General features: G+C 43.9%; 1 protein-coding gene across 1 annotated transcript; it reads right to left on the reverse strand.

Moving 5' to 3' along the window:
• Position 1: 1 nt before the first annotated feature.
• On the reverse strand, positions 2–10,667 carry LOC106784989 (protein Wnt-10b-like). Its single transcript, XM_014745065.1, has 4 exons — positions 9,847–10,667; positions 5,670–5,923; positions 1,176–1,459; positions 2–576 (listed from the first exon to the last, which is right to left on the reverse strand). The coding sequence occupies exons 1-4, from the start codon at positions 10,029–10,031 to the stop codon at positions 37–39; spliced, it is 1,263 nt and encodes a 420-aa protein (XP_014600551.1). The 5' UTR covers positions 10,032–10,667; the 3' UTR covers positions 2–36.
• Between the last annotated feature and the right edge of the window lie 1,629 nt (positions 10,668–12,296).

Below are 12,296 nucleotides of genomic sequence, written 5' to 3' on the forward strand. Positions count from 1 at the left end.
TTTTTTTTTTTTCTTTTCTTTCTTTCATAGAGCGTTTCACTTGCAAACGGTGATCCATTCCTCGACGGTGCAATTTTGACACTGAACGAAGCAGCACCAATGAAACTTGCACTTGCACCTTTCCGTACGCCTTTGCCTGACAACGTTGTATCCTCTACCGCAACATAGGCTACCGCATCCGTCCCCGGCCGAGCTGGTTTTGTTGCATCTACGTCCGGTAGTGCCAGGAATGTCAGCGGGCGGATCCTTTTCACAAAAGTTCGGTGACTTTTGATAATAGAAAAGTTGTTTGGCTAGATCGCGGGGTTTCCTTTTACGGCCGGCACCCCTTTCGCGATGTTGTTTCTGTCTTTGTCTTTGACGATCCGGTCTCCTTCTCCTGGAACCTCTCGCTCTTGCCAATGGGGTAACGCTACCGAGATTACTTTGCGCCACCAGGACGGCGTTTCTGAAACGATCCTTGAGCATCTTGCCGACCACTCGAAAATCTGGGACAACTTTCCAGCAGGTTTTCAGCTCGCACGAACCGGACATGCCGTGACACTTGCATCTTACTTGCATGTTGCTCGCAACCGACTGAAACAGACAAGTCAAAAGATTGTAGAAATGTAAGAAAGGAATGAGGATGATGGTAGCTACCCAAGGGGAACAAGGGAACACCACGGTGGTGATGGTGGTGGTACTGGTGGTGGTGGTGGTGGTGGTGGTGGTGGTATGGGACACGAACGAGAGAGAATGAAAAACACCGAATCTAAGTTGCCTTTCTTTTAGACAAAGAGGTGTCGCGTACAAAACAGTTAATGAGTCTACGGCTGGGTGGTCCCGCCCGGGGCTTCGTCTTAATAACGTTGAGACCTCAGCGATGCTCGGAGAGTACCACGAATGAGGAAAAGAGGAATAAAGAGAGAACCCCCAACGTCTTCTTCTTCTTCTTCTTCTTCTTCTTCTTCCCTTTCTCTTTGTTTTTTTTTCTCTCTCTTCTACTCTCTTTTCTCTTTTTCTCCATTCGTGTTCCCTACCCCTTGTGCTTTGGTTTCCACCATGGGCGGAGTTTCGACGCGGGGACCAATCTAATCAAAAGTTTCGAGATTTTCGCGAAAGGAAAAAAAAAGAAAAAGGAACGCGATTTAAAAAAAAAAAAAAAAAAAAAATACGAAAATAAATGATCGTTTTACCAGACGTCCTGCTTGATTGTTGTGCAAATTAACGGTTGATTGTATGTCGCCAGCCTTCTCCCGGGTATCTAGGAACTGTCTCGAAAACTCCATGCCGTAGTCGAGATTGTGAGAACATCCACCCCATTTCCATTGGGTGCCCCTTGCCTTGGCCGGGGGTTTGACTTTGTAGCTGGACGGGTCGCATCCGCAGGAGAGTAATTTTCCCATGCTGCAGGCTCGTGCCACGCTATGGGCAACACCTGCCGCTGATATCGCGTAAGCGAACGCCGTTTCTCTGTAACCTACGTTTCAATATAACATATCATAGATATCGAATTTATTCGTATGAGAAAGTGTAATTAAAAAAAAAGAAAAGATTTTGCTAGATAAATAGATAAATATCTCGGTAAATTGTGTTCTCGCGGAAAAACAGGAGATGATAAAAGAAGGATGATAAATAATAAAAGAAATCATTCTGAGCTAACGTAGATGGAATAACAAATGGATGGATTATCGTTCGTTCGATGTTAAATTATTCAGCCGTCGGTCGAAACGAAACGCGTGCCCTTTTCTCTACTCGTACGAGCAAGTTTCTTTCTTTCCGATTGTTCAACGGCACCTTTTCCCTTACCACCTTCATTAAACGATCAAGAATAGATCTTGAGAATAAGAGGGAGAGAGAAAAAGGAATAAAAATAAAGTAGGAAGAAGTAAAGAAGGAGGAGAAGGAGGAGGGGGAGGATGACGCGAGCATCGTGCAGCACCCAGCAGACGTTCGTTAAGAGATGCGAGACGTCGGTCTTAGTTTTTCTTAGGGCCCTCCCGCGTCCAAGGTCCTCTTCGTCTTTGCGAGCGAAGGTACCTTCTCCTCTCTTTGGAGTCGGATTGACGGACGGCCAAGCGTCAAACCGCAGTGGTGGCTGTCAACTTACAAACGATACGACACACGAGCGTTCGCTGGCTGGCTGGCTGGCTTACAGTTGGAGCAACCAAGATTCGAAAAGGGGGCCCTCCTCTTCTCCTTCGACAATGCCCACATTACTCTACCCTTTCTCCTGTGCATCGAGAAGTTACTCCGAAGCCATGGATACCGGGCAACCGGCCTGCTTGGTTGCTTGCTTGGTTGCTTGCTTGCTTGGTTGCTTGCTTGCTTGCCTACCTTCCTGCCTACCTTCCTGCCTGCCTGCCTGCCTGCCTGCCGGTCGACCGGCATTTGCAGTATTCATGAGGACGAGATACCGAGGAGACGCGCTAAAGGCGCTCCTAAAAGGATTTGTGGCATTCGTTCTCGACACCCGATGAGGCACCACGTTGCTGCCACTGCTCTGCTACTTTGTCTCTACCTCCTCCTCCTCCTTCCTCCTTCCCGAAGGGATGCGAATGAACAAGGATGCAAAAGGATTCCACAAAAGGAAAGAGAGATACCTTGGGGCACGGACCCTCCTCCTCCTCCTCTTCCTCTTCCTTTCCTTCAAACGATACCAAAGGTATTAATAATTCCGTAGCGAGTCTTCCTCGAAATCGTTAAGATTTCCAAATGGCAAATGACGCGTGGCAACTCGGACAGCAACAACAACTTATCTCCTCTTCTCATGTGGAAATATTTTCCTCCCGATCTTAACCTTAACTTTATTCTACTATATACGGATATTATACGGATAAGAAAAGAGGAACCGTTTTATAATCGTCGATCCAAGTTTGCGCGAGAATGATCGTAAAGGTGGTGGGCACCATAGCACCACCACCACCACCAACACCACAGGGATTCTCGCAATAAATCCTTTGGCAAGAGCCGTGTGTCTCTTCTGTTGGACAGCAACCGGCCGGAAGAACAGAACACCACTGAAGGAGTATGTAGTAGTAGTAGTAGTAGTAGTATTTGCGAATAGCCGGAGATTGAAGAATGAAAAATAAATAAAGAAATAAATAAAAGAGAATGGATAAGAATCTCTCTCTCTTTCTCTCTCTCTCTCTCTCTTTACTCTTAGCTTTCACGATTGTGGGACACGGTGACGAATCGGCTTGGCAATTCCTCCCCACCTTAGCAAAGTTTCGCGTCAGACCCGATTCGTTACTCTTAGATAACTTAATAGATAGATAGGGGAGGAGGAGGGGGAGGATGATGGGCTTTCGGAGAGTTGGATCGGAAGGAACGGAAGAACGAGTACGGGAGGTCCGTTCGTTCATTCGTTTATTCGTTCATTCGTCCGTGAAAGACTACTACTACTACTATTACTACTACTACTACTACTCGCAACGAAGAACGTAGTACCTAGCGTCGATCGAACCGGTGCAACGAGTTTCTTAATTAATGGCCTTAAGATAGATCTACCTTTTATATGACGATCGCCTTAGATGGTACCTTTCTCGCGCAGGTGGCGCTCGTTTCTTTTGCGAATCGTCGTCGCGAACCCCCTCGTAAATTCTCGCGTTAGAAATGATTTTCTTTTTGAATTCAATCGGATTATAATATATCCGATCCCCGGTAGGTAGATAAAAGGGTAAATGGAAAAAGGAAAGAGAAAAATAAGAAAGTTTTTCGACTGAAATATTTTCATCTATTAAATCGACTTGTGCGGGCTTCTTCCTCTGTCAGTTTTCTAATTTCCATTAGACGTCACATCTTTTCTTATTTCATCTCCTACTACTACTACTACCATTAACTTCTCTTTCTCATCCTACTTTCTATTCTCTCGTTTTTCTTATAATAAAGAAATAAAGGGGGGAGGGGAAGGAAGAAAGAAGGTTTGTAGAAAGGAGAAAAATAAGAATAAAAGAGAGAATAGAAGAGAGAGAGAGAGAATACAAACGTCGTCTCTCTGTGGGATTTAACGACACGGATGACCGGGGTCTTGAGACGTGAGCTCCCGGACTCTCGAAATTCGACACGCTGGATTTCTTGCCGAGTGCTCGCAAGTTTCTTCTTTTACAGTCAAGTTTTACTACGATATAGACTTTGAGAAGCTAAGATCGTTTGCGATTGTAACATTTTATAAGGAAACTCTTTTCAATTGCTTTTATTCTCAAAAATTTAGCTACGGTGTTCGATTAAGGGAATGGGGGGCATAATAAACTGATGGTATCGATGATCTGACACGTCTTCTTGAAAGATTCTCGAAATTTGTATTTTACACGATCAGAGAAGAATAATTACGTGAGAAATTTTTCAGTTTAAACCATTTTTTTCATTTCTTAGGGAAGATTGAGAGATAATCCTTTTAGTTGGAATTTAATTGAAGTGGTTTAATTACATCATCGTTATCGTCAGAATTACTGTTCTCGTTTTTAACACGGGACCCGAATCACATCCATTCCAAATAAAAAGTAGACACACGCGAATAAATTCTAAGGTCTCGGATAATTCAAAGATATTTTTAATGAATTCTATATTAATAGCCAACCCATCCAATTTTTATATTCTACAATTAAAACCATACTTAAACTAAAGGAATCAACGAATACTAATTTTGAAATCCGTTAAGCGAGGATTCGACTCACAATATTATCCTCGACCAATCCCTATTTTCTTTCGAGTAAAAGAAAAATTGATCTCACATATGTAACACGCTAATAACGCTAATAGGATAACACTTTATTATCATAGGTTTGATGTTATTACGAAAGAATCGAGAAATGGTAAAATTGAATCGACACCCTTTTGACGTAGAACACGGAGTCGTAAAAAATCGTAAAGGGTTCGATGGAAGTGCTGAGATAACGAGATAGCTTGGGAATAAGGGCCAAAAATGAGAGGAAAGAGGAAAGAGAGAGGTTGTTGTTCTTCCTCTGTTGTTCCGCGGGCCTTAGGAGAGTCTTCTTGAGGATGATGGGAGCTCATGCTTTCAGGTCAGGTGCGCCCGATGTCGCGCTCTCGCGCATTCGTCCGACACGATATATGTTTCCTCTTTCGGCGCACGTACGCGCCACGACGAATTTATATGTCACGCTGGTCCAGTGCCGAGCTTGACTCCCCCAGTTACCTCCCCTGAAACCTTCTTATGGAATTGGGACAGGTTTTTGGACGGTGCCCTTGTTGCTTCCTCCGTTAGCAACGCCAACGAAGAGGAAGAGACGAGGGCAACTACGAGGATGACGACGAGTAAACCGTGTGCTCTCGTGATTTAATGAAATCTCTTTTTTTTCTCTCTCTCTTTCTCTTTCTTGGCTTTTCATTATTTTTATTTTATCTATATTCTCTTCGAAAAATCTCCGAGAAGAGAAGAATGAGAAGGTGGTATTGTTGGGGTGTTTCTATTGATTAATCATTTTGTTATTTTCTATCGATAGATACCCTACGCGATTTTTGTCTTAATCTATGATAATTTAACACTTTATCGATGATACTCGATGAACAGTTATTATTTGTTATTAGAATTTTATTTTATTAAAATCTGAAGTTGAACGGATGATCGGTAAAGTGTTAATGTATAAATTGTATCGTTAATTTCAACTATAACATTTTGGATAAACCAATAACATTATATAATTATATGACTTTGATAATATTATTACCTCTTTGCAGGAGTACGCTACTCTGTTGAGTTCTGCTGCTCGGCGTTAGAGAGGAACAGTTCCACCTGTGCCACATGAACTGATGCTGACATTCTAATATCGCCATTTGTAATCCCTGGAGTGCTGCTACCGTAACGTCCGGGTTCCTGTGGCAGAGTTCACGCTGTTCCTTAGTTAATCCAGGTATTCCGTTGCAAACTACGGCACTGCCGCTGACCCAATCCTCGACCGAATTGCTCATCAAACAACTGCCGCTGCAAACGAAGATGTAGATCTTTTTATTAACGGGAAACCAACAAACATACAAACACAAACACACACACACAGACGCGAGTAAAAGATTTATCGTGAGTTTTTTTCGTACATTTGCCAATTTCTTGGAATCGCGAGAAAGCCGATCTTCCCACGGACAAGTTCGATCGGTTTGAGTGATTTCGGTCGTACGGAATGTCCCGTCGTCGCGGAGATTCCTCGTACGATCGCGGTATGCCGTGATCTCCTACCTACTCCCCTCCTCAGACCCCTACAGACCCCCCCTGACCCATACCTACCCACCCCCCTTTCTCTGCCTCTTTTTCTCTTTCTCATCAAGATCGAGGTACGAGAGCTCTCGCTTTTATCGGATTCTCGATCGCGAACGATTGCTCGTTCCTGAATCTTTCGACGATCGATGGGATTCACGATGCCAGATAGGAAAATCTAAGAAAGTGCACTTATTCCTCTCTCTCTCTCTCTCTCTTTCTCTTTCTCTTTCTAGTTTTAGATTGAAATTAATTAATCGAACATCAGGCAGAAGCCGTCGTTTAAGATAACGCGTTCTAAGAGCTCTTATTTCAAGAGTCAAAGCACGTTATCGCGATGTTAGTAGACGAGACATGATGATGATGATGATGATGATGATGATGATGATGATGATGATGATGATGATGATGGTGATGGTGGTTGTGGTAGTGAGTATATGGTTTGATCTGTTTCTTTGAGAGCATTCTCGCACCTCTTGACCTCGGCCTCGTAAAATCATTCAAAAGAAAACAGACCCGTACGATATGGTACATGATACATGGTACATGGTGTATACGGAAAGGTGGGGCGGGGGGAGGAGGGGAAGAAGGAGGGAGGAGAATGAGATAATCGTAAAAAGTTGAAGAAATGTCAGGGAAGTTTGATTTCTCGCGTTGCAACCGTACAACCAAATAACAGCTGGATGAGTTAGGGGGTAACAGGACGAGAGGAAAAGATTCTTTCGGCTGGTTCGTTAAGTTTATCCGCGCGTACAAATTAGCCAACGAGCATCTCCTAAAGTAAAAGTTGTGTATGGCACCCGTGCGGAGTAAGAAAAAAAAGGAAGAAGAAGAAGATACGGACTGGGTTGGGAGGGAGGGAGGGCATGCCGAGGACGACACAAGGAGGGAGAAGGCAGGCACAAGCACGCTAGTAGAAAAAGAATAAAAAGAATAAAAAAAAAAAAAGGAGAAGAAGAAGAAGAGAGAAACCGTGCTCGGGACAACTCGGGAAGTTTCTGCGGAGTGTGGGAAAGGATGGCAAAAGGAGGGATTGAGGCTTTTTAGGGTCGTCGAGGTTATTGAGGGCTCCCATTACCGGTACATCCGTGCCCCTAACGCTATCTTTCGCGCTATTGATGATCTACCGAAAGCAGATTAATGATCTTAACTCGCTCAACAAATTGCCGAAGACACCGTACGGACGGTTGAACCTATCAACGGATTCCTTCTGCTACCTCTCTCTCTCTCTTTCTTTTTTTTGTTTCTTTCTTTCTCTTTCTTTCTCAACTTTTCTCTTTTCCTTTCGTTACCACTTCGATACCTTTCTTCTTGTCTCACTTCTCGCACAAGAAGCGAGACACGCGGTGTGCTGCTGCTGTTTCTGTTACTGGTGCTGGTGTTGCTGCTGCTGCTGCTTAAGGAACTCGTCTTTGCGTTACCGTCATTCTCGTTGAAATACCATGGTCCTTGGTTCGATTCGAAAAGATAACGAGTCCCATAGATCGACGGTTGAATCGGATTACATTAAACTTCTGTTCGTTGGCACGTAGGATATACCGAGATATTCTACTTAAGCATTTAAATCGTATTTTTCTTATTGTTGTTTTCTATCTTTTTCCTAGTTTACTCGTAACGAGTTGTAATTTACATTAAAACGCGCGTGCGCTAGCAATAATAATCTTGGAAAAACAGGGGGGGTTAAGTTGGTGGAATCCAAAATGGCTTCTGACGCGATTTTATTCGATCGTTCTTTCGGTTTCCCCTCTCCTCGTCCCATCCCATCCCATCCCATCCCGTATCGTCTTGCTACGAGAAGAAATGGAATTTCACGTTTAATGGGGGCTTGGTACTGTGATCTCCAAGTAAAACGGCTAGATATCAGTTTCCGGTCTTTCTATGTCGTGAAATTAGTTTGAGAAAATAATACTGGGAGAACTAGGAAGGAAGGAAGGAAGGAAGGAACGAACGAACGAATGCATTAAAAGCAAAGAGATAAAAAATAAAGAAACTGAAACAGAGAAAGAGAGAAAGAGAGAGAGAGATAGAAAGAGAGTCAAGGATAAGATTCGCGCGTGTCGCAGCAGCCCAGAGAGAATGGACGGAGGACTTGGGTCGCGCGAACCAGTTTATCGACTATTATATCGTCGAGAACGTAATTCAATGCCCCATAGCGAGAGTACATCGCGCATACATTGTGCGGGCACGTTCTCGCGTCCTGCATCGGACGCACGAGAGAAAGAGAAAAAGAAAGAGAGAGAGAGAGAGAGTCGGTGCAATTATTTACGACGAGTCGGCGGCCCCAACCACAAGGGGATTCCACCCGTAGACGACGACAACGACGACGAGGACGAGGACGAGAACGAGGACGTGTATCGACGGAGAATCCGATACCCCATAACGAGGATAAAACTAAGAAGAGTTGTATGGCCTAACGCCAAATAACTATGTCTCTTTAGACGTTGTCCACGAAATAATAAACATTATTCGCGATTACATTTACGAGCTCTGTGTCGTAGAATAATTCTAGTCGAACGTTTTAGAAATCGATCGATCATAGTAATAGAATGGGATTCTTCCTGATGATCGATACGCAAATCGATATCAATCAGATGATCGGTTTAAATCTCGATGAAAACAAAAAAGAAAAAAAAGAGCTATGAAATCAAATACCGTACCAATCGATTTTGTGAATTTTTCGAAAGTTTTTGCTCGCCTTGATCGTTGGTTGTGTCTGTTGTTTTTCTCGCTTATGATCGAAAACAGCCGATTTTTTCTTTTTTTTTTTTTTTTCTTTCTTTTTCTTTTAGAGACACCTGCGTCAATTTGAAAAAAAGAAAAAAGAGCGGGAAATAAGAGAGAGTAGTTACCTACAAGGTACAATGTAGTAGGTATTTCCATAATGAGAGAGGAGTTCGATGCCGAAATTGAAGAGAACGCAATTTAAGAAGGAACAGCCTCGGGTTAAATAACGAGTTTTCGTTAACGTTACCGATATTTATACTTGATAACGTGGTCACGAATAGCTACTTATATCTTCAAAGAATCGTATATACACTTTTTCAAAAGGAATCATAATATATTGCAAACGTCACGTATGCGAAATAAGAAATTTTCAGTGCGGCGGGGAGGACGTTATTATACTTGTAAAAGAGAGGAACGGTTTTACGCTCTTACGTGGAGATACGCCGTCGGAAGAGAAATAAAGAAGGGAAGGGAAAGGAAAGGAAATGGTATGGAAGGGAAAGATGGTTCTTCATGTATCGGTGGATATAAAGACGATCGAGTGACGCTTTAATAAAGTCGTTAGGCTAAGCTTCGATCGAAATTCGATACGTAAACGAGAGACGAGAAAGAAGAGGATTTAATCTCGATGAGAGAGAGAGAGAGAGAGAGAGAGAGAGAGAGAGAAAGAGTGAGTATATGTATGCAAGGAAAAGAAGAAGACGTGACGGTAACGATTTCTGCGATCGGTATCGGGCTTAGAGAAGAAGAAGAAGAAGAAGAAGCGTTAAATAAACAGAGAAAACGACGAGACGTCAAAGTGTTCTTAGTAAAGAAGACATATCAACGACGACAGTGGGCCACGTGGCAACCACTATCTCTATCTATCTCTCTCTCTCTCTCTCTCTCTCTCTGAATTTAGAGATAAAAATGTGTCCTTTTCATTTACTCACCGTCGAAGTTCGAACAGTAGAAGAATTAGGGCTACGTATCGGGCGATTCTATTAGCGATTCGTGATACGTTGTTTTTCTTAGCGATTTTAGGAGCACCAGGACCGGCACCAGAACCAACACAACCACCACCACCAGACGGAGGTCCTTCGTAATAAATACGGGCTGGTAGTAGAGACGAAGGCATCCTGTCATCGCCCCGAGGACGTCTCTTTTTCTCTCGGCGGCCGCGTTTTGCCCACTTTAAAAAAGACTCTCGAGTGGGGAGAGCCCTCGGTCCAGGGTTGCTGCACACCCCTAGCACCCGAACGGAAGGACCCTTCTTCTTTCGCTTTGGCCTCCGAACGCTCTCCGAACGCTCTCCGAACGATCTTCTCCGCTCTCTTCTTCCTCTTCTTAGCAGTTGCGGTGCCTGTGATCAGCAGCCTGGCACGCGTCGAGGACTCCTCCTCGCCCCCGGGCACCGGCGGCGCGAGTCCTTTGACGTTCTCTCTTTTTCTCTTTCTTTCTCTTTCTTTTTCTCTTTCTCTTTCTCTTTCCTACGATTCGAGAGCTTCTACTTTATTTTCTCTCTGTCTCGTTCGAGGGTCGTTCCTCGAAAACTACCTCTACCCTGCGACAAAGATATCTCGTCCGATTCTCACCCTCCCCCCCTGGTGAATTTTTTTTTTCCTTCGACGACAAGCTCGCTCTATCTTTCTCTATCTATCTTCTCTCTTCTCTCTCAATTCGATTTTTGCCTTCGAGCTTCCCACCCTCCCCCTCCTCTCTTTAGTATCTTCGACACCACCAAGTATTACTTTATATATTAATTTGGATGACTAACTACTTTCTCTCTATTTCTTAACTTAAAGAAATAAATACTAAAAGATAGATAGATAAAGATAGATAGATAGAGAGAAAGTGAGAGACAGAAAATAAGAGAAAGGTAATAATTTAAAATGACGATGAAATATTTCGAAACAATCGTAGCTTTCGTTTGACGCGTCTAGCGTTAATTACTTTTCTACGTTTATCGAATTCGTTGACAATATCTACGATGCACCTTAACATTTCTTCCTTTCTGTCTTACGGCGACGAATAATATGATGTCCGAACTAGGACCACAGGTAACGTCCACCACCTGTTCGACAATGAAAACATGCACGACGTATTTAACAACATCCTTTTTTATTTCGTGAAACTCCTCTTTATTTTTTTTTTTTCAGTTCATCCTCGTTCCCCACCCTCGTTTGGATGGGGTCGAAATTAGTTGGAAAAGAAACAGAACCTTCGGGCACCAGCAATACAACCACCACTACCACCACCTCCACTACCACTATCACCAAAACAACTACAACCACTACCACTACTACAACCACCACCACGTAGAAGCACCACTTTTACGGAAACACCTTTCCTCACCCTTTCTATCCTTTTATTTATTAACAATTTTCGAAGATCTGTCGATGAGGAACGTTAGGTACTGCTCCGCACTTCCGGTATGCGTGTGCTCGCGGCGAAGTGTCAAGCTTAAATAAAAGAAAAGTCGCCCTCCGGCTCCCTCCTCCCACACACTCCCTTCTTCCTCCTCCTCTTCTCTTCCTCCTTCTTCTTCCCCTCCTCCCTATGCCTCCGCCCCCACCTCCACCTCCTGCTCCTCCTTGATCTTTCTCTCTCTCTCTCTCTCTCTCTCTCTCTCTCTCTCTTGCTCTCTCTCTCTCTCTTGCTCTCTCTCTCTCTCGCTCTCTCTCTCGTGGGCGCGCTCGCGCTTCGGTGCGCGTCTATCTCTCTGCTGTTCGTTCGTGCAAACAGTCGAATGCAAACTTCCCGTCCGGCTTACTTAGCGAGGATCGCTAACGACGACGATGACTATGACGATGACTATGACTACGACTATGACGAAGAAGAAGAAGAAGATGAAGATGAAGTACGATGAAACAAAAGGAGAAAGAGAGGTGGTCGTGGTTAAAAATGCGGACATGCATGCGAGAAAATAAATCAAAGAGCAAGTGGACGAGGTAGTTGAATAAAAAGTATGGGGTAAAAAAGAGGTGGCGAAGGGAAGGTAGAATAGATCGGGAAAGGATCTAAACTAAAGGAGGACATGGGCGGTGTAGGAGCGAGGGAGGAAGGAGAGAGGGGGGAAAGGATGGTTGAAAGGATCGTTTAAGGAACGATACGGTTAGAGATATTCGCGCACTCGTAGCTGCTGTATCTTCTTGCTTCTTCTTCTTCTTGTTCCTTAGTTTTCTTTTTTTGGATCAGTTTATCTATGGATAGTGACGGATGGATGGATTGGATGGGATGTCGGTGCAGTTAGCTGCGTTGCTGGCTGCTGCAGCTCGGAGAGACGGAGATAATCTGAGGATCGGTGGTGGTTCGTTCGTTCGTTCGTTCGTTCGTTCGTTCGTTCGTTGGTTGGTTGGTTGGTTGGTTGGTTCGTTTGCTCGTTCGTTCGTTCGTTCGAGAA

Source organism: Polistes canadensis, unplaced genomic scaffold, assembly GCF_001313835.1.
Source record: "Polistes canadensis isolate GaletaPanama2010 unplaced genomic scaffold, ASM131383v1 scaffold_43, whole genome shotgun sequence".
Taxonomy (NCBI): domain Eukaryota; kingdom Metazoa; phylum Arthropoda; class Insecta; order Hymenoptera; family Vespidae; genus Polistes; species Polistes canadensis.